At 39.1% G+C, this 22,819-nt stretch overlaps 1 protein-coding gene across 7 annotated transcripts in view; it reads left to right on the forward strand.

Moving 5' to 3' along the window:
* LOC309802349 (uncharacterized protein) overlaps nucleotides 1-22,819 on the forward strand; it is a 374,757-nt gene that overhangs the window by 309,982 nt on the left and 41,956 nt on the right. For 6 of the 7 annotated variants that reach the window (XR_014293770.1, XR_014293771.1, XR_014293772.1 and 3 more), the window contains one exon: nucleotides 4,119-4,180. Coding sequence is in view for 2 of the 7 variants with exons in the window: in XM_082617820.1 (XP_082473946.1) it covers nucleotides 4,119-4,162 (44 nt within the window). In the remaining 5 variants the exon portion in view is untranslated. Of the gene's footprint in view, nucleotides 1-4,118; nucleotides 4,181-12,407; nucleotides 12,434-22,819 lie in introns of those variants that run through there. The other variant, XM_082617821.1, reaches the window with a different exon arrangement.

A 22,819-nucleotide genomic window follows, 5' to 3' on the forward strand; every position in this document is an offset into this window, starting at 1 on the left:
TTCCCACCTGAATGGTTCCATAATGCCTGTAAGATAAAATTTGAATTTAGTATAATTGACAAGTCCCTCCATCATTTCAGTCTTAGCTTGTCCTTATAACACCATGTTCTGGAAGCCTCAGATTTCCTCTTATTCCTCAAGCCTGACTGGCTCATTCATGCCTCCATGCCTTTGCATATTCTCTCCCTCTGCCTGGAGTAATGCTCTGTTCCTCTTCCTGTCTTGCCCATCTTTAATCATTCAAAACCCATTTCAGGGCTTCCCTGGTGGCGCAGTGGTTGAGAGTCCGCCTGCCGATGCAGGGGATACAGGTTCGTGCCCTGGTCCAGGAAGATCCCACGTGCCGCGGAGTGGCTGGGCCCGTGAGCCATGGCCGCTGAGTCTGCGTGTCCAGAGCCTGTGCTTCGCAACGGGAGAGGCCACAACAGTGAGAGGCCCATGTATCACAAAAAACAAAAACAAAAACAAAACCCCATTTCAACTCTTACCTACTAGGTAAAGACTTCCTTTCCTCACCCATCTCTCCCCATTTGCATTTCACTCCTCCATTTAGTAATTCTCTTCTGTTAATTCATAGCTCTATAACACTTGTAAATATCGTGTAACTTTTGTGACATTTGATTTAAATTATTGATGCATAGGCTTTTCATTTTCTTTATAACTGTGAGCTTCTTAAAGGAAATTTGTCCTTGGATTCCTAGCATCTAGTTCAGTTTCTTGCATTTATCAGTTATACAGTGAATACAGTATAGTGAGTGGATGCCAGTTCTTTTCACTTTCTTTACTCTTTCTCTTTTTATTTCACTCATGATGTAAGCCCATATTAATAGAATGTGGTGCCCGTGATCTTGTTATCTTTGGCATTTTTGTATTTTCTGCCTCTCCTCACGTATTTGGGCACAACCTTGGTAATTTAATGGCTTCCTGTGATCCCTGGGAAGTCACAATATCTAATTAAATTTTCAGACACAGTATAGAGGAATGAGGTGAAACCAGGGTATAGAAATTGTTTAAAATACGCAGACCTAAAAAGTCAAGAGTATATTATCTGTCCGATTTGCCTTTTCATTTGAAAAGTTGAAGCTTGCTGCCCGTTTAACCTGTTAGATTGGAAGAAATTGTTGTACTGGAAACAAAATCCCTTCAACGGTCTTTCAGGAGCACTAGTCAGCTTTTAAAATATCATTATTATTGTCCAAAAGACAAGTTTAGTAACCTTCCACATTGTGTTTCTAAGCTGCTTACTTTACTTTCTATTCTGTGTAGATTATTCAGCAGATTATGTTAAAATGTAGGGGCTTATTTCCACCAGTCTCTTCATGCACCATCTGTTACTTCCCTCTCTCCTTCTGTATTGCATTCTCTTCCTGCCACTCCTGTGTGTTCTATTTAAATCATAGCTCATTCTCCAAAGTCCTACCTGCTACTCAGCTCAGAGGTTTAGTTGTAATATAGACGTCACACTAAGCAAAGGGGCGGGGGTGTTGTTTCTGGACCGCGTTTAGCAAGGGTACAAAGCTACAGCTACTGCATCGAGTGTCTGATGTCCGGGGCTAGTGAGCTTTGAGAAATCATTCACTTATATTACTGGCCCGTATTCTTTATTTATACAAATTGAAAATATATCACTTTTTTATTCAAGTGTTACACATGTAGAGACAAATGTGTCATAAAGAAGCACTTTGATGAATTTTCCTAATTGAGTATAACCGGAAAACCACCATTCAAACCAGGGAACCCAGTATTACTAGCCTGCCAGAATTCTTCCTTCCCCCCAGGCTTTACTGCCCCCTCTAAAAGATAACTACTATCCTGATTTACATAGTTTTACCTACTTTTGAACTTTATAAAATAAAATCATACGGTACATTCTGTCATGTGTCTGGCTTCTTTGTCTCGACATTAAGTTTGTGAGATTCTTCTGTGTTGTTGAATCACTTATGGTTCATTTATGTTCATCACTATGTAGCAGGCAAACTGCCTGTTTTTGTAAATAAAGTTTTATTGGAGCACAGCCACACCCATTCATTTACATATTGTCTGTGGTTACTTTTGCACTCCAAAGGCAGAGTTGAATAGTTGTAACAGGGCACAGAGACCATTTGGCCTGCAAACCCTAAAATATTTACTATCTGGCCCTTTGCAGAAAAAATTGATTGACCCCCTGCTGTATAGTGTTCATTATATGAATATTCCACAACTTATTTGTTACTGAGTTTTGTCTATTGCAATTGATGCTTCATTAAATATATGTGTCTTTAGGATCTATGTATATGCATTCTTACAAGGTATTTCCCCAGGAGTGGAATTGCTAGGCCACAGTTTATGTTCTGCTTTATTAGATATTGCTTTTCCAGTTCACACTCCCACAGCAGCATATGAGAGTTGAATTGCTCCACATCCTAAGACCTGGTATTGTCAGATATTTGCATAGGAGCCATTTGGATGAGTATATAATTTTATCTCATTTGTGGTTTTTAATTTGTATTTCCATGGTAATGAATGATGTTGAACACCTTTTCACGTGTTTTTTGGCCATTTTTGATATCCTGTTTGGGTGACCTGTCTTTTTCTTATTTTGTCGGAGTTTTTTATATTCTAATGAGTCCTTTGCTGGATTTATGTATTGCAAATATCATCTTCTTTTCTGAGACATGCACTTCTATTCTTTTAATAGTGCTTTTGTTTTATTTTATTTTTATGAACATGAAGGGGATCAGAATATAGCACCCCAAAATATGCCACTTTGGCATGAAAATTATTTTGGACTGAAGGAAGTCTAAAAACATCAGACACAGGAAGAGCTTTTTGCTCTCCCCCTTTCTTCCAGAAAGCAGGGCATAAATTTCCATTTGTAAATTTTCCATTTGTAAATTTCCATTTGTAAAGCAGGGCATAAATTTGGGGTGTAAGCAGGGCACCCCATCTACCATATCAGGAAGAAGAGAATGACACTTGAGTCTGTGTAATAAATCTTACTAAACAATTCTTATCCACCATACATTTCCTAGTCACCTTCCCACAATTTATCATCCTTAGGAGCCTAACCCCCTTTTTTCCTTTGTTTAGTCACTTCTCCGCTATTTATTGCCCTTTGTTAAAATGGTATAAGCCCCTGGATCTAAGTGCCACTTTAGGTTTTCATTGTTCCATGGCATCTCCGTGCATGTAAAAACATTAACATCAATAAAGAAATATATGCCTTTTCTCTTATTAATTTGTCTTTGTCAGTTTAATTTGCAAGTCCCAGGAATTGAATACAAGAGGGTAGAGGAAAAGTTTTTTCTTCTTCTGAAGACCATAACTAATGCCAACAACATGGCTGAATCTTACATACACTGAGGAAAGTGAAGTTAGACATGGTATTTGTAGATAGATGGGCAGTAACTATCCTCAGCTTTGCCATGGCACACCATCCCCAGGAAACACCAAGCATCCATGGTTAGAGTTTTACGTTTTTAAACTCCTTCTGAATTAAAGAGTGTGACTTGCCATATTGTTATTTGTCCTGAGGTCTGGATAGGGACAGACCTTTCTCTTTTGAATATTAAAAGACATTCCAGTGTCTTAGAGTCCCCAGTTCTTTGGCTGTGTTTCTTTAGCATTTCAAGGTATGCTGAATATTCAAAGATTTTATTAAGATGCAGTGTCAAATATTTGAATCAGATATTTCCATTTTTATCTGAGGACTGTTTCCTCAGATCTCTGAGTTTAAGAATTTAGAAATTGAAGGTGATTTATCTAGCTTTAAGTTGTGTTGAACTCAGTAGGTTGGATGTGTGTTATAGGGGTTAGATGACATGGTTTTTGAGGTCCGTTTAATAATTGCTTTTGTTTCCGTTTTATAAATAGCAGTCCAGGGCAGTTTTACTTGCTTAAAATGTATTTTCTTTGTTTGGTGGTGGTCAGATCTACAAAAGACGCAGATAATTTTAACTTGAAGATAGAAGAATTTTTATACTACAGATAATTTTTCTCATTTTTAATTTAACTTCAGCTGCTTACTTTAAAAAGGCTGGTTTACTTCTTTCAGGGAAAAAATAAGACTTGTCAAAGTTATGCAACTGTTTTTAATGAAATGTCTTCTGTACTTAACTATTTTTATTCTTTTTTTTCAGGTTATACATTGTTAATGTGGATGCTATTATCTAAATTTCTGTAGCTATGGCACAAGAATATAGTAAGTACTATACCATACTTCCTATGACCTACGTGCTTTATAAAGTGTTAATTTTCTGTCTTTAAATTTCTCATTGGAGCAGTGGAGGTATAGGAACAGAGTTTTTAAAAATCTCCTTTTCTCGGGAGTCCCCTGGCAGTCCAGTGGTTAGGACTCAGCGTTTTCACTGCCGTGGACCTGGGTTCAATCTCTGCTTGGGAAACTAAGGTCCTGTAAGGAGCGCGTGCGGCCAAAAAAAATCTGCTTTTCTCAAAGGAAATAATTCATTTGGTCATCTGATTTTTGCGTCTCTAGCTTTATATATGCACAAATATATCACAGTTATGATTTATTTAATCTGATAAACACAGAATGGCTCAGGCCTTTCCCTGTAAATGCTAGTGAGTAGACATTAGGATTGAATCCATATTATGCATCTCATCTACCCCTCCCCACAAGCCCCCCCATGTTATGGGGTTGAGGAGCTGACCACAGCTCCAGGGTGGGCCCTGATGAGGGGCAGTCCCATCCCTGCTGTGTCCACGCATGATTAACTCACCGGGGAGGAGGCATCAGCCAGTGTTGGGCATTAACTGGCCAGCGGCCTGGCTTCAAGAATGGTTCTCTAATCCTGCTCTAGCCAAGGAGACTCCAAAGTAGGTTTGCCAGGAGCTTCTGGCAGAAGTCTTCTCATACTTCAAACAGAGCTACGGGAAGAGCCTGCCTCTGCCTCTCTTCTTCTGGATGTTGTTTTGCGCTGGTGTGAGGTCTGGTGTGGCTCCGGGCCGAGCAGGAAGTCACACAGAGTGGAGGACAGAGGAACCAGCCTTGAAGGCAGTTTCTCCTCCAGAAGTCCAAGCATGTGAGCCAGTAACATTTCCTTTTTGTGTAAGCCAGTTTGAGTTGGGAGCCAAAGCATCCTAGGTGATTGACTTCATCTCCATTTGTTTTTAGTACTCCATTAGTTTCTCCCTGGGGAATGTGGGAGCAATTGCAAAGGGAGGCAAACTCATAGTGTTAAACAAATCTGACAGGATGTGTTGCTGTTGAGGGCACCCTCTTCATTCTGAACAATTCACAGCCAGTGATTTTATATTCAAAGACGTGAGAATGAAACACATTGCTTTCCGATTCTGTCTTTTCTTTTCCTGGAGGTTTTGCCTTTTAATCAACCCACTTGGGCTGTGAACGCTGAAAAGGGTCTTAGACTGCTGACCTGAAAACCATCCTCTTGTATAGGTATATATTTAACAGTGTGGAGCTGTCCCTTGTGTTTTCTTAGAACAGTCTATACCAGACTTCTAATTCCTTGTTAGCTTTTCTTCAAAAATTACTGTGAATACTCAGATACAGAAACTGCATAAGGGATGATATAACAGATATTTATTATGTGTCCTGCTACAACACTCTAGACAAATAGAATGTTTACCAATTCTATGGAACAGTTAAAGACCTACGGCCATCCTCCCTCATTGCAGTATCCTTTCTCCGCCTCTGAGGAACCTCTGTCCTGGTTTTGATCTCTGTTCTTCTCATGCATTTGTTTGTGCTTTTACCACGTATGTGTAGGATGATTTTTGTATGCTTTTGCACTTCAGGTAAACATAGCTACTGTGTGTGTATTTGTTGTTTAAGATCACAAAGAAGTTGAGAAGAAATTCCGGATCACAGAAAGAAGCTATAAATGTGTTCTCAGATACTTGTCCGAAGATCTGTTACTAGGCATCTTGGTGATCCGTAATGAAATGTGTTAGATTTTCAGTGGCTGATGAGTTTCATCAACATGCTTATCTTCTGGAGTCTGGTGCTTGGTCTTCTGCTGAGTTCACACCCGTGCCTGCACTCCTTTGAAGGTTTGGCATGTGCAGGACCTACTGTGTCATCAGTGAGCTTTTCAGAGTGTGTTGGTTACTTTTTCATATAAATAGCTGCATTCATTGTGTGGTCATAATGCATGCTTTTGGCAAACTTGGGTAAAACGATGCATTCTTTTGCACTCTGACAGTTAGCCATCATACTGACCAAGTTGACTTCTGTGCTTTCTAAGTTTGTTTCCGCCTTGGACCGGTGGCAGCAGTCATGGAGGAGGCATCCACTCCTATGAACAGATTATGAAGTGTTGGACTTTGAATTGTAGTATCTCATTATCTCCTCTTGTGCCCCAGCATGAGTCTTGGAGATGATTTTGTAGCATCCTTGTCCGAAACATTTCTTAGGTCATTTAACTTCTGCATTCAAAACACCCATTCTTTGCCATTTGAGGAGTCGTATCCCCAGGTTCTTGTTTGGAATGTTGCCTCCACAGACTGAATAGTCATTTCCACTCAGAGATCGTTAATCCTCTCAACGTGGGAGCGTAAATACTGATAAAATGTCAGAGAAAGATTTATGACAATCAGAAGAGGATTTCCATTTTTTTCCGGGTGTTATTTTTCGCTTAAATTTTAAAAAAAAATTTTTTTATTTTTGGCCGTGTTGGGTCTTCGTTGCTGCACGCGGGCTTTCTCTAGTTGCGGCGAGCGGGGGCTACTCTTCGTTGCGGTGCACGGGCTTCTTATTGCGGTGGCTTCTCTTGTTGCGGAGCACAGGCTCTAGGCGCGTGGGCTTCAGTAGTTGTGGCGCACGGGCTTAGTTGCTCTGCGGCATGTGGGATCTTCCTGGACCAGGGCTCAAACCCGTGTCCCCTGCCTTGGCAGGCGGTTTCTTAACCACTGTGCCACCAGGGAAGTCCCATTGCCTAAATGTTTAACATGTGAAAAAAACAGTAAACCCAAAAGGTTTTTTTCCCCTTAATTCATATAGATTGTATCCACACTACAGACTCAGTAACATCTTTTGTAAAAATCCAGTTTTAGGTTTTTGTGCTTTGTGCATGCATTTTTCTGTTGTTAAAAAATGGATCCTTCTTTTAATTTTATTTAAATGTAACTGTCTTTAGCTTTTTTCCTTCGTTGTGGGCCTAGGATCATAAATTAAAATGTTGCCAATGTTAGAAGATTATAACCATCAAATGGAAACACCCAATCAATGAGGCCCCTATGAAAAGAGCTAGTAAATCTCTTCCATTGGGAGATGACCAGCCTTCAAGTGGAATGCCATTTGTACAGCAGGCCAAATATAGACAAGAAATGCAAGATATTTAAGCTATAATCCTGTAATGAATTTTATTTCCATATTCTTCTTTCAAAAACTTTAGTGTTATAGTTGTTTTTTAAGGGGAAAAAGACTACTGATGTTTTTATTTGAAAGATCAGTTCAGTGAGCTGTTATTTTTATTTCTTGTGGAAGGATGTCTTCTCATTTATTTCCTATGTAAAGGGATCTGTAGACTTGGCTTGTTTTTATGCCTCAAAATGAAATGGTGCCCTTTGGGGGATGCTCCACTGGGCTGAGGGAACTTCTAGACAGTGACTCAGATCTGTAATTAGGTCTTGCTTTCCGCACCCTTGTTGACTTGAAATCACTAGCCATAGACCATTTAGTCTGGGAAAGCAATACATGAATCATCTAAATTGGTGCAAATCATCCAGAATGCTACTAAATGTTTTCCACTCTTTATTCTGATTGAAGGAACTAGAAAGGGAGACTTGGTCTTTGAGTTTGAAGATGGGTATGTACCCATTTGTGAAAGCAAATTTCTTCCCTAGATAGAGTGAAAAGCAGTGGAACATTTGACATTTGGGTTTTGCGGGTCTGTTTTAGAACATTCCTCCGCGCTTTCTAGCCTTTCCTTCGTGAAGGGGTAGTAGTGGTTGCCAATCTTCAGCTCCAGTTTGGTCTCCCATCCATGTCTTTCAGGAAGGGAGGCCCAGGGGCTGTCTTGCTGCCGAGAGTCTCAGCTTCACTCCTGCAGCATGGTTGACGCAGGAGGGAATCCTGGAAGTTTACATTGTGTGCGTTTTGCATCTTCTAACTTGAACCACTCATCAGTGTCTCTCATATTTAGGATGGAATTTGATATCCTTTTGTTCTCTGACTTATTGACACCTGTCAGTTACCTGGCAATGAAGTGGGTGAAAGTCTTTTTTTTGGTCTTCACTGAATCATAAGTTCACTTTGTTCCAATTTATTTTAGTGCAAAACATTAAAATAATCATATTCATTCTAAAGTGGAGGACATTTGTAAGTCATTTGGGGATAAAGATAAAATGAAGACTTTTCTTAGATAGAAAGTAAGCCTTTTAATTAGGTTTTTTGGGTTTTTTTTCCTTACGGGTTTTCTCTGATGGTGCATTAGGGATCTTGCCCAGCACTTAACGTCTTATTGTTTCTGCTCTAAAGAGAAAAAGACAAGCAGATTTAGCCAGTCAGTAGCCAAAAGACCAGATTTTCAACTTGTAATGTGAGTTGACTTTTTAATACGTGGATAAATCTTTGTTTTCACATTGGAATATCTGTGAGTGGGCCTCTCAGAGGAATGCATCTTTTGACAGGAAGTAGAAGAAAGCCATAGTTCTCTGTGTAATTTTGTGTTTTGCAGGCATGACTACTGTTTTGCATTTGTGGGTGTATGTGCACAAGCACGAGAGTTGGGTTGTCTTTGTTGGTCTGGGTCATTGCTATTTGTTATACACTGTCATGTTCATTTTGGAAAATCAGGTGTTCAAATTATAAAATTATGGTTAGCACATCTGCTGAATTAAGTTGAAAGATTTTAGAGTGAGTTTCTAAGAAACTGATTGATAAAGTATTTCATGTCAGTGAACACCATTGATAAAATTCCTTATTACACGGTTAGTTAAGCTCTTTTCCCTGATATAAATCTTAGAGACCTTCATATTAGCAATTTAGGCTGTGTTTAAAAAGGGTGCCTATTTACGAAGAACTTCGATCCTATTTGTCGTAAGGACTTGTTTAATACCCAATTAACCTCTCACTTAATCTCTTTTTTGCAATTAGGAGTCAAGAGACCATGCTTCAGTACCAAATACAAATCACGCAAACTTATGGCCCTTAGTTTGCATATTGTGTAAATAATTGGGTCATTAGCCAACACCTAAACAGACTGGGCGTGAAAGGTTTAAGTCTAGTGGGAATTCAGCTTCACTTTATGGCTTCTAGATTACATTGTGTGAATTATTTCTTCCATGGCAGTCAATATCTCTCGTCAGTGGGTGCAGTAACAGGCCAGGTCAAGAATTCCAAAGTTCTTAACGAGTGTAGACATATCTGGAGTTTTATGCTTGATGATATCTTATCCCCTCAGTAGCAGATGCCTTCTAACTTTGTGGAAATGAAATCTCAATTTTCTAAATGAACGCAAATCCCTGGAGAAAGCTTCCCACCCTCTTTGTTTTTTGGTTTTTTTTTAATTTTCTTCTCAAATCAATTAAATAGAATTAGTCTGATCTGTACCGGTAGGTGCCCCCTCTGTACTCTGGAAAACTCTGCTAAACAGTCTGTGAAGACAGACCAGCTGTCTCTACTTCTGTCTGAATATTTGGCCCCATCCTGAAAATTTGATGGTATTCCCATTTTATTACTGCATGGTGGCCTCATTTTTTAAAAAAATTAATTTATTTTATTAATTTATTTTTGGCTGCATTGGGTCTTCGTTGCAGCGCGCGGGCTTTCTCTAGTTGTGGCGAGCGGGGGCTTCTCTTCGTTGCGGTGCGCGCGCTTCTCATTGCCGTGGCCTCTCTTGTTGTGGATCATGGGTGCTAGGCGCATGGGCTTCAGTACCTGTGGTGCGCAGGCTCAGTAGTTGTGGTGCTCGGGCTTAGTTGCTCCGCGACATGTGGGATCTTCCCGGACCAGGGCTCGAACCTATGTCCCCTGCCTTGACAGGCGGATTCTTAACCACTGTGCCACCAGGGAAGCCCAGTGTCCTCATTTTAAAGATGGAGACATCAGTGTACATCCATTCACTCTGCAAATGCATGGAGCTTGTTGGTTATAAAGATTCAAGCCAAGGCCCAGCATTCATTGTGGCTAAAATTCTGTTCTTTTATTGTATTTTGCTAATCATTTGGAGTAATATCCATTTGGTTGTATTTGTTTGAAGTATCCAGAAAACCTCTGGAAAACACTCCAGAAAACACTCTGTTCCTCTCAAATTTAAAAAATAACTTTTCGGGCTTCCCTGGTGGCGCAGTGGTTGAGAGTCCGCCTGCCGATGCAGGGGACACAGGTTCGTGCCGCGGTCCGGGAAGATCCCACATGCCGCGGAGCGGCTGGGCCCGTGAGCCATGGCCGCTGAGCCTGTGCGTCCGGAGCCTGTGCTCCACAACGGGAGAGGCCACAGCAGTGAGAGGCCCGCGTACCGCAAAAAAAAAAAAAACTTTTCCAAAAACAATACATACCTACGAAAATGTGGAAAGTACAACCAAACATAAAATGAAGATGAAAGTGAAAAGCATCTGTGATTTCACCACCCAGAAGTAGCTGTGGTTAACCTGAGCTAATAATGTGTTCTCACAGAACACAGAGCACACCATTAAAAGGGTGGTACAGGGAGACCCACACCAATTATTAGTGAAGGAGTAACCTGGGTGGGGGCACCCAGAAATTCTTAAATACCTGTATATGGAATGTGTTAAACATGATATCATCTGAACGTCAAGTATTTATATCAAGAGGCTGTTGACATTTCATTGTAGGATAAAGAGGGAGCCTTTTTAAAGGGAAGCTGGGCTCTGGCCTACTCTGGTTAGCTTTTGTTTTTAACAATTTTAGGGAAAGATTTTTGGTGTAGGGTGTATTTCTCTATGTAGGCCTGTGGTTTTGTTTTGTTTGTTTTTAAGTGAAGGAGTCTTATAAAGTATGCCGTTATATAGGAAGAGGAATACTATATCTTTAAAAGAAATATCTCCGTTCCCCTGATAGAAAGATAGGAGAAAAAAGGCAAGTGACCCAAGGCTGCATACGGTAATTCTCCAAGGGTAGTTGAATTCAGGGTCCCTCTTGGACTTGTTTTTGATATGGTATATCTGTCCCCTGCCTCATTCTGTCTGATGTACCCCCTCCTCTCTGCTCCCTCCCCTGTCCCGTAACTTAAACAATGCAACATTGCAGAGCACAAGGAACTCTGCACTGACTCACATCTCCATTATCCCACTTCATGCTTCAATTTACAGTAAGTCCGGTTATTGTCTGGTTTTCAAATCATCACACCACAAGGAAGCAACAGACATCTCCCTGGATCTGAAACTATTTGCCCTTTATGGTGTTTTTTGGATTGTTTCTGAGGATTTGTTTGCTGGCCTCTTTCTCTGAGGCTTAAAATAACTTGGTATGTATGCCACAGCCCTCTTAGCTTCCAGAGGGCTTCTTTTAAGTGTTTGTCCATAACAGAAACATTCTCTATGAGCAGGGATCCACTTCAACCAGTTGGCCAGTAATCACCCCCAGAGTTTCTTGTGCTGAAGCCTTTGTGGTGTAAACAGAGCAAATGATGAGAGCTTTGTCCTTTGTCCCCTCTTCCAAGGAAAGAGTGTAAAAGTTGTTTTAAACGAAGTCTGAATTTTGTGTGTGTGTGTGTTTCGGTTTTGGCCCTGTGTCCATTTAGATTTTAGCCTGGGATTCTTTGGCAAACTGCACCCCTGGAAGAAAATGAGGATTTCTAAAAGAATTGTTGTTTCAGCAGCTGTTAATGTTAGTAAGAACACAGCACTGTCTTTGAAGACTCTTTAGACAGCAACAGCATGCGGGATTTCACTTTTGCGACATTAGTCTCTTCCACTGAGAGACTGATTTGAATTATATTAGTCAAATAGCGTCCAGTTTTAAATTATTTTATAATTTTGTATTGTTGGAAAACACTCAAACTTTGATTCCTGGGTGTTATAGTGTGTTTTTAGTTTTAGGCATCAAATTAAGATCTTTGCATTTAAATGGTTGAAGAAAGCAAATTTTAATTTGTTTTCAAAATATTATCATTAATAAATAGTGATCCTATCTTTTCTGCCTGTTTTACTTATGGGTGGCTTCATGGGACTTTTAGACTTTGCATGATCATGTTTAATATTCTGAACTGTTGTCTTTGTATTCACAATGCTGGGGGTGTGTATCAGTTGATTTTCTTGCATAACACTCATTAGATTTATTTCAGATTGATTTCAAATTTATTTATTTTATTCTCAGACCCAATGCTAAAGTTATAAATAAAGAAACCTCCCTATTTTTTAATTTGCTACTTGGACTCTTAACACGTTATAACACTCTCTCTTTATCAGTGGGTTCCTGATTCTGTTAAGTTCACTACTCCTTCACAAAGATAGCTTGATAGGGTTTTGTTTGTTTGTTTCAGATAAGATTCCAATGTAATCTCTTCTCCAAAAGGATTTGGATAAGTCATTTACAGTTGGTTTCCCCATCCTCATTCTCATTCCTTCAAAATGGGTTATCTTTTTACCTTTTCTTCCCCATTTCCTTCCCCCCCCCCTTTTTTTTTTTTTTGATATGAAAGACATGGGAGGCAGCTGGTAGGAAGAGTGGGGAGGAGTTTGACTTTGTTCTAAGTGGAGGATGGGAATAAAGTCAAGTTCAGGTAAAGAATGAAGGGGTCAACCTGATGTGGGAAGAAAATTAGAAAAGAGTTCAGGTGAGGAATTTGTAGTCTTAAAAAGTAACCCACCACAGAGGAATTGCTAACTCTGCCATTGCTTCTTTTTTGACCTGAAATAATACCAGGTAGCTACCATTTTCTAAGCAAGGTCTGAGGGCATCTTTAAGCAGTAGCTAATTTGTCCATGTTTTGTTTTGCTTTTCATAGTAGATGCTCAGTTAATAGAAAGTTTGATTGACTTGCTGACGTGTTAACTGCAGGGAAAAAAATAGGCTCACTCTTTTTTTAAAACAGCCATTCTAATTTCTGACCAGATGGATTCCTCCTTCATTAATTCTGTGAGGAGGCTGTGATATAAGTTGAATACCCTTTTTTAAAAATCAAATCTTCTTCTCTAATGTTATTTAGTAGGATCTCTTTTTCTCTAGGGGAGTGAGAAGTGAGAAGTTACTTTCTCTTCATGTTTCAAAGTAAAAGGCTATACTGTTTCCTAGTTCCCAGAGAGGTGATTTCCAACCATTCTTAAACTCAGTTTTGGGGGTACATTAGTCCTCCATAAACTATGATTAAAACTATGTTCTGAAATTTTGCCATATTCTTTGAGGTTCTTGGAGTCCCCTAGTAGTTGTCTGAAGCCACAGTTGGGAATCACTGCGTGAGGAATAATCCTTTCACCTGTTAGGTGGGGATATCGTCCTTGGCAGGGAAGGCGGTCATCTGGCAGAATGGGATCTGGACTTGAGCGTTTCTTTTCTGCCTTCTCTTATTGCTACTTCAGATCTCTCTGTCTTCATTACTAGGGCTCTAAATTTCATTGTCAAGTTCATTTTTTTCCAAATGTTATAAAATAGAGGCAGGGTCATGATGCTTTTTGGAGTTTGTGTCTGTTTTTTGGTATTTCTGGATACAAAAGGACAAAGTAGGCCCCTTCCTATACGTTTCAATGCTTGAAGAACAATCAAAAAATACAGAAAAAAAAGTCTGGTTTCTTAGTCGTTACTGTCTTTCTTTTCCAGACTCTCCCCTTTGTTTAGTTGTGTTTATTGCATGTAGCTCACCACTAACTGCAGTCATGGGATGTTGCTTTCAAATTAGGTCTGCAAGATAGTTGTTGAGTTACTGTTTTTCAGCACAAGAGAAGATGCAGTTATTTTGATTTTGTGAGTATTTTCCCTCTAAGGGCAGAGGGCCACATGCTCTTTGGTGCTGGGATACTTCCTACAGTTCTGAGTGGACTTGGCCTATTTTTCCAAATGAGATAATAAATACAAAAATGCTCTCTAGTAAACTGTAAAGTGTCATAAATGGGAGAGGATGTTGTTGTTACAGTTATTCTCTGCTTGAGTGGCCAACTATAAATATTCTCTGTTCAGTTCTTGACCTCCATCTGAGAACCGGCTGCTTTTGACATTCGTTTCCAGGGAATAGCTATTTCTTGATTAGGCCAGCTTTTACCTACTTGGACCTTTTGCAGAAGAAAAAGCTTCACACATTGAACAAATGTAGTTTATATTACATTCAAGCTAGTGGTTGGTATTTCATAATATTTACAAAGAGAGGAGTCACTGCCCTTTATATATGGCAATAAGTTTCTATTGGCAATGACCATGAAGTTCCCGGCCCCATGAAAAATAACTGGCTCTTGGAATTACTCTTTCAGGTCTCCATTTCACTTCCTATTCAGCGAGAGGACGCTTTCTCTGGCAGATGGACTTGTAGTTTTTGTTGAGCTTTCACACAGAATACAGCTTGTGTGTGTGTGTGTGTGTGTGTGTGTGTGTGATTTAACTCTTCACCCTCAGGCTTTTCAATTTGTGTACATTGATATTCTTGTGGAGAGCTATATGACCTAGACTACAGAAAGAGAACTTGCAAGGAGAATTAAAGGTGGAGAGAGACATTTCCTTCCCCTGTCTTCCATAGTAGCTGGAAAGCGGAACTGTTGTGAAGTCCCCAACCCCCTGTGGGTGAAGAGATGCTGCTTCTGCCGCAGATATCATCTGAGCGGGTGCCTCATCCCTGGGGCGATGCCAGGTGGCATTTGGAAGCTGGCCTAAAAACTGCTTCTTCATTGGCAGCAGCTCCTCATGAGAAATGCTTTCCTTCATCTCATAGTAAACCAGTGCTGACTCTAATGGGGAGCTCTAAAAAGACCGCATCATGGAGATTTGACATTCCTTGTAGCTGGCCAGTAGTTTACCTTCACAAGCCTCTTGGAATTTGTTTCAAAACACCAATCGCTCACTGTCAGCGGCTTGCTCCACTGAGGGGAAGAGATGAGCTGGTTATTGCATGTCTTCTAAGACTGCTTGATCGGAGGGACATTTCTCAGCTCACCCTGTCTGTTCTTTCCTTTCCAATGTGTATGGAACTTAAATTCTGTGAAAGACTGTAATAAAGTTGATTCCTAGAATTTGCTTTCCAGAATTTTGGATTTTTGTAAAGTACAGTGTTAGCTAGGGAAGACAAAAAAGTTGTGTCAGTTATCTTGGAAGTAATATCTTTGTTGAATAAGAAAAAGAAGGATATACTAGCAGTGGAAACACTTGATTTGCCCCGAGGAAAACACTTTAGCTCTTGTTAGGTTAGAATTCTCCTCCTTCAAAAGAGAGATGATATTAAACTTATCAGTTATTTAGACATTTTAAATTGTTTGAAGTTAGGGTAAAATCATATAGTGTTCAAAAAGGGGACTCAAATATACAGAGAAAGGGAAGTCTAAGTTGTAGCTTCTACAGAAAACAGAACTTGTTCTTGTTATGTGTAATTTTTTATCTCCACCTTCAGTGAGAATAATTCATACTCCATATGAGGTCAGTTAGCTTCTTTATTGGGCCATTTGTTAAGTTCTACCTATTGGCAAGTAAATTAACCTAGAGAGCATGTTCTGTATTTAGAATGTTTGACTAATGAAAGGATTCTAATGTTTATTAGTCTGTGACATACATTTTAAGTATAAGTAAATAAAGGCCCAAATGCATAGTTGTTTGTCAAAGATAACAAAACAAGTCATTTAAAGAGCAGGAAACAGATGGACCCTTGCATACTTCGTTCTTTAAAAGTTAATCCATGTTGACAAAATGCATATATCATTCAAAAGAGAAATTCGAGTCTTTTGCCAGATAGTCTCTCCTTATTTTAGGCAAGTATTATAGTGGTCCCACAGTACCTACTCAAGGCTGTCCATTCAATACATTTTCCATCAGATGGCGCAAAAGAATAGACCGACTATTGGGTTAAGGGAGAGGAAGGAGTTGAAGGCAGCTTTGTTGCCAGCCCAGGGATCCGCCACGCTGGAGAATAAACTTACTTCTCAGCACCCAGCTCCTCCTTTCCTCTGTGTTCCATGCTGAGTGAGGTCCTGTGCCTTCCCACAGTTGAACTCTTCACCCTGTCTGTGGGTGCTGGGACACTGTGGTCCCCTCCCCTCCAGATGTGAATTCTCTAGCCCTGGCATTCCCTTCTTTCCTCCCCCTTCATCTCTTCAGGCTTTTTCTTTGCCTGTAAACATCCTTCAGCTCTGTCTCTCTCCAGCAGAAATCTTTCTCACCCCCTCTCAGATCTCTCATTCTCTCTTTCTTGTTTCCAGTGTAGGAGAAACAAAAAGTAGGGGAGGGAGAGGATTAGTCCACCACTCTTATATACCTTAATTCTTCTAGAGTTTCGGGGATTTTATGGGGAGGGGGCTCATTTATAATATACATGAAATAAAATGCATAGGTCTTAAGTGTTCTAAGATTGGGTTGTTTCTAGTTATTATTGGCTGTTATGAATAAGGCTGCTATAAGCATTTTTACAAAGTCATTTTGTAGACATATTATTTTCATACCTCTTGGGTAAATACCTAGGAATAGAATTGTTGGATCATAGAGTAGATGTATGTTTGACTATATAAGAAACTGCCAAACTGTTTTTCCAAACTGCTTGTGCCATTTTATACTTGAGCAAGGAATTATGTGTAAGGGTTCCAGTTGCTTTATGTTCTTACTAGTGTTTAGTATTGTCAGCTCTTTGTGTGTGTGTGTTGGAAGGCAGAGATATTGAGTAGTATCCTCCGAACTGAGAAAAAACTTTGAGACTGAAAAATGAAACAGGCAGCTCCAGAAAATGCAGTTATGAAGTTTATTGTAGGTAACTTACCCACAAGCAGGATTGGGCGGATGATGATCCAGAGGCATTCGCAGCTGCATATGGTGCTGCCAAAAGAGGTACAGGGGGATGTAACGGGGACCAAAGTTAAAAATAGAAGCTGACTACCAAGGGAGAAGTCCACACCTACGGGAACCAGGGATTCCCCCCTCCCCACCGACCCTGGGGGTCTCATGACCATCTGTGTCAGCAAAAGGCATTCTTCAGTTTTCATATCAGATGAAGGCAAGGGTAAAGTTGATAGGGCATCTACCTGCCTTGGGTGCATTCCTTGTGAGCAGTCAAAAGCTTGGTCACACAAAGGGGAGGGTGGGTAGGACTTCGGGCCTAGGATGGAGCTGGTAAGCTGGAGTCTGTGTGGTTCAGCCACACAGTTTGTTTTTTTTATTTTAACTGTTCTGGTGGGGTGAGTGTGAAATAGTATCTCGTTGTGATTTTAATTTGTGTTTTCCTGATGTGTAATGATTTTGTGGATCTTTTCATGTGCTTATTGGCCATTCATCTTTTTTTGCAGTATCTTCAAGTCTTGATTGTTTTTCTAAAATATTATTGAATTATCTTTTTTGAATTGTAAGATTTTAAATATATATTACCTCTATATGTTTAAATAACATATAAATGTGTACCCATATAGAATGTGTACATACGTATGGTGTGTATATGTGTATATATACATATATATTTATATTTTCTGTTTTGGATTTTTAAAAATTGAACTATAGTTGATATACAGTATTATATAAGTTTCAGGTATACAACATAATGATTCATAATTTTTAAAGATTATATTTCTTTTATGGTTATTATAAAATATTGGCTATATTCCCTGTGCTATATAATATATCCTTGTAGCTTATTTATTTTATACATAGTAGTTTTTACCTATTAAGCCCCTACCTCTACCTCCCCCCTCCCCCTTCCCTCTTCCCACTGGTAACCACTAGTTTGTTCTCTGTATCTGTGAGTCTGCTTCTTTTTTTGTTATATTTACTAGTTTGTTGTATTTTTTTAGATTCCACATATAAGTGATATCATACAGTATTTGTCTTTCTCTGTCTCACTGACTTCACTCAGTATGATAATCTCTTGGTCCATCCATCCATGGTGCTGCAAATGGCATCATTTCATTCTTTTTTATGGCTAATATTCCTGTGTGTGTGTGTGTGTGTGTGTATGTGTATGTATATATATACATATACACACACACACACCACATCTTCTTTATCCATTCCTCTGTTGATGGCCTGGCAATTGTAAATAGTGCTGCTATGAACATTGAGGTTCATGTATCTTTTCAAATTAGTGTTTTTGGTTTATTTTGGATATATACCCAGGAGTGGAATTGCTGGGTCATATGCTAGTTCTGTTTTTAGTTTTTTGAGAAACCTCCATACGGTTTTCCATAGTGGCTGCACCATTTTACATTCCTACCAACAGTGTACAAGGGTTCCCACTTCTCCACGTTCTTGCCAACATTTGTTACTGTGTTCTTTTTGATGATAGCCACAAAATGAGGTGATACCTCATTGTGGTTTTAATTTGTGTTTCTCTGATGACTAATGATATTTATTTAGTATCTTTTCATGTGCTGTGCCTGTTGGCCATCTGCAGTTCCTCTTTGGAAAAATGGCTATTCAGGTCTTACACCCATTTTTTAATTGGGTTATTTGTTTTTTTGATATTGGGTTGTATGAGCTGTTTATATATTTTGGATATTAACCCCTTATTGTTCATGTCATTTGCAAATATTTTCTCCCATTCAGTAGGTTGTCTTTTCATTTTGTTGATGATTTCCTTTGCTGTGCAAAAGTTTTTAAGTTTAATTAGGTCCCATTTATTTATTTTTGCTTTTATTTCCTTTGCTTTGAGAGAGAGAGAGATTAATATTCTTAATGGTGTCTCTTGATAAGGAGAAGGTTTAATTTTAAGTCCAATTTATAATTTTTCATGGTTAGCGCTTTACTATGTGTTATCCAAGAAATCCTTGCCTATCTAATATTGGGAAGATGTTTTTCTGTATTTACTTGAAGATGCTTTAGGGTTTTATCTTTTACATTTAGATTGATAACATATCTTTAATTTTTTGTGTATGAAATATGGTAATTGTCGAGGTGGTTCCCCCCCCGCCATCTGCATATCCATTACCATTTATTTGCTTAAAAAGATTTTTTTCTGCTTGAACTGAGTTGGTGTCTTGGTTGAAAATCAACTGACCATATGTGTATAAGTCTATTCCTGGACTGTTTTCTACTTCTCTTTGTTTTCTGTCTCATTTCCCAAGGAGTTACTCTTTTTCTTCTTCATTTTGGTTCTCCTGCTTCCATGAAAATAGCTTCTTCTCTTTTACTGTTTTTTCTTCTCATTCATTTGTTTTTATATTGAACATTTAATGAGCAGGTACTTTGTGACTGTGCTGGTATCTGGGACTGTACAGGTTGATGAGAGCTGATCTCTGCCCCAAAAGAACTCACTGTAAAGTGTGGAAAGTGCTTTGAAAGAATGGGATCCTTGGATTCCCTGGAAAGGATGGGAAGAGCTGATCTCTGCCCCCAAAAAACTCACTGTAAAGTGTGGAAAGTGCTTGGAAAGAATGGGATCCTTGGATTCCCTGAAAAGGATGGACATCTCACCTGGTCTGGTGGTCAGAGAGAAGACATGCTGGCGGAGATGACGGTGCTGCCTCCTGTTCCCCTTCATGGGAAAAGGCCCAGGATTAGGGATTGGTTCTTTTTTATTCCTCCTCTGCATGTTCTCACACCTGTTCTCAGTTGTTTCTGTGTCATCTCTCTGGGCACAATTTCCAAATCCAGCTAGAGGAATAGTTGTCAGAATTATACTGTGGTGCTTATTGCTTTGTTCCTTATGTGGTTTTATGTAAAGAACTCCCCTAATAACTCGTTAGCACTGGACAGTAGTAATTTGTCTTAATCTTTAGAGACTCTGTAGAATTTTATATGCATCAGAAACTTAAAGATATTTTTGCAGAAAGGAGCTCATTGAAAACTTTTTTGTGGGTTCATTTGTATCTTACGTTTCATTACTGGATAGGTTTTTAAAATTAACTTAATTATGAAAATACTTTCAGAGTATGTTACTTTGCCAGCATAATTCTTTTTGTTGAAATATTCCTGCCTAGGTCTCCTTTCCCTCCAGCTGCTGGGCAGGAGGATGGCTCTCTGGCTTGTGACTGTGGGCACAGCAGACTCTTTGTTTGGAGAACACATGTCCTTGAGCGCCCTGTCTTCAAGACTCCTACCTGGAGTTTTTCATTTCATTTTTTCACCTAAACGGTGTCTGCTTTTCTCTGTTTGTCAGCATGCCTCTCAGTAAAAAGCTCTGCATATCCTTATAAAGCCACAATGACATCACAGAACACATTTTTTAAAACGATTAATGTGTTTTCGGATCATTAAATTCTAAAGCTATAAATAGTGTCTTAACGCTAATGGAATAGATATGTGAAGCATCGTTTAGTGATTTCACTGGAATGAAGGTGAAGCAATTAAATGCATTTAAAAATATATAAATTAAAATATGTATCTCTTGCTTCAGGCAATTATATGCAACTTAGTATCTATTAAATGTGTCTGTATAGCTTTACTGTGCTTAAGCATAATGTCAGAAGTCTGTAAACCCAATTATGTTATGAAGTTTGCTATCAGCATTTTTTTCATTGAATTTCTATCATTTACAAAATTTAAATTACTTTGAAAGATAAAGAAATGATCTTTTATTACTAATGGATTTTAAAATTTACATCCTTACAGAAAGGAATGTAGTGATTATAAAAGGTATTTATATAGCAGATAAAAATATTGTATATGAGTATTTTTTACATACATAAAAATATGATGATATTTTTTGAGTGCCCTGAAAATGTAGTTAGCGGCAGTCAATCAACAGGAGAGTCGATGTTTTAAGGGTGATTTACATTAGGATGTTTAAATTTCTAATATTGTTAGTTAAAAATAAAACAAATTTGCTATTCAGTATAAAAGTAAAATGAAAAGGCATAATGATATAATAAGACATTGCTTAAGCTGTTTGATCAGAAACCTTTGACCCTGAGACTCTTCTGAGGTTTTTATTATTGTTTTTATTTTTAAACTCAAGTCTGCCTTTTTCTGTTTCTTTTTCTTTACATATAATTTAAAATGCTTCACGTTTATTAAACTTAGTAAGAGTTCAAAGTGATCCAGCATGTGAGTGTTTTTAAGTGCTAGAGAAGAATTTGGGAAGTCCTTTTGAAGAGTGACTATGCCCCTACAAAAGGGACCCTACGGAGGGGCCCACAATGGGGGCGGTCCATTTATCAGTAGAGTAGGGTTTACTAGGTATAATTTATTCTCATTAATTGCTTCTCTCTGAAATTCTACCGTTTCAATTATCTTATCTTTTAGACAGAGTCTTTTTTTGGTGAGAAAGCATCCTTTTTTTTTTTTTTTTTTTTTTAATGTATTTTTTGAAATGCCCAAGTCTTCTTGTTCTCTCTAGCCAGGATGCTTATCCTCATAGGGATGAAGATGTCCCACAGGGGAGCCAGGTAATTCTGCTATGGCCATTCCAAGCCCTAGACCTCTTTTGATTATTTCTCATGTTTCATTCTCTTACTTTCTCTGCCCAGATTGGCCAGATAGTTAGAGTTTACAAGGTCTGCTGCAAACATTTGATATTTTCAATCACAAGTTGACCAATTGGGAGGCTTCTATTTAGTTACTTGAACTAGGTCACCAGACACATTGTATTAATCCCATAGTTTAAATGGGCCATCTGTTGAGTCACTCTGGTAATTATTCCTTTTTTGAATACCAGTGTACCCAAGTTAAGTTGCAGCCAAGGGCGTTAGCAGTTTATTCAAAGAGACTAATGCGCCGAACTGTGGGCCTCTCTCAAGTGAAACTTGCCTTTGGAGAGCTTTTATTGTCAACTTCTTTCTTTCTGTGTTCCTTCTCCTCATTGTGACTTTTTGATTGTGGTAGTTGAGGGTCATGCTTCTTAAAGATACTTAGAAAAGGAGGGAAGTGGGATTGGAAGTAGAGAAAAGAGGCCAAACATTTGTCAGTAGTAGTCGTGGGATTTCTTTGCAGTGAAGCTTTGGGAAAGAGAAGGGAAAGGATGGACAATAAACAAACCCGTTCTGTATATTTGGGCTCTTCTGTGACTGTTGGGAAGGATCTGACATGGGACCTTCAAAGCTGAGGCTTTAAGCAAAGATCAGTAGCTTAAATAAGTCACCCAAAGCATCTGAAATGTGCGTTTTACTTTGTGTTTCTATAATAGTTTTCTGGCAAGTTCTGGAAAGTAAGAGTCAAAAACATGGAGTCTTAAGTCTGAAAGGCTGTGTAGATGGGGAACTGTACTGATGCAGACATCTTTATATTATCTGTGAAAAAGAGAAATGCCAACTCTGTTCTAGGACCTCTTCTCTTCTCTCCTGAGGTGATGTCATCTAGTTCTGGGACTTTAAATGCCACCTGTATGCCTCTGTGATTCCCAGTTCTGTGTCTCCAGCTCAGAGTTGGTTTCACACCTGTATTTCAAACTGTGAGTCTGATAGCTCCACATAGATGTCCAATAGACACCCTCAGCAGAGAACTCTTGATTTATATCTGGGGTGATCAAGTTATCCTGCTTTCCCAGGACTTCCTTGGTTTTAACACTGAAAGCCCCACATTCTAGGAAACCTCTCAGTCCAGGACAGACCAGGATGGTTGGTCATCCTGTTTATAAACCTGCTTCTCGCCCACTCTGAATTCCTCAGGAGAATCATCCAACCAGTTGCTCAAGCTAGACATTCAAGAGTTATCCTTGATTCATCTCTTTCTAGATCCATCCGCATGTCAAGTTTCTAAACCATATGTGACCCATTAGCATGCCTTGTTGTCTCTGCCTCCAAAAGTACCCAACTCTGTCCATTTCTCTCCATCTCGGCTGATCCCACCTTAGAGCAAGCCATTTGCATCTTCTGCTGGGTCATGCACAAGACAAGGCCGTGGAGCCCTGCA

Source organism: Mesoplodon mirus (genome assembly GCF_964341445.2).
Source record: "Mesoplodon mirus genome assembly, chromosome: 4".
NCBI lineage: Eukaryota > Metazoa > Chordata > Mammalia > Artiodactyla > Ziphiidae > Mesoplodon > Mesoplodon mirus.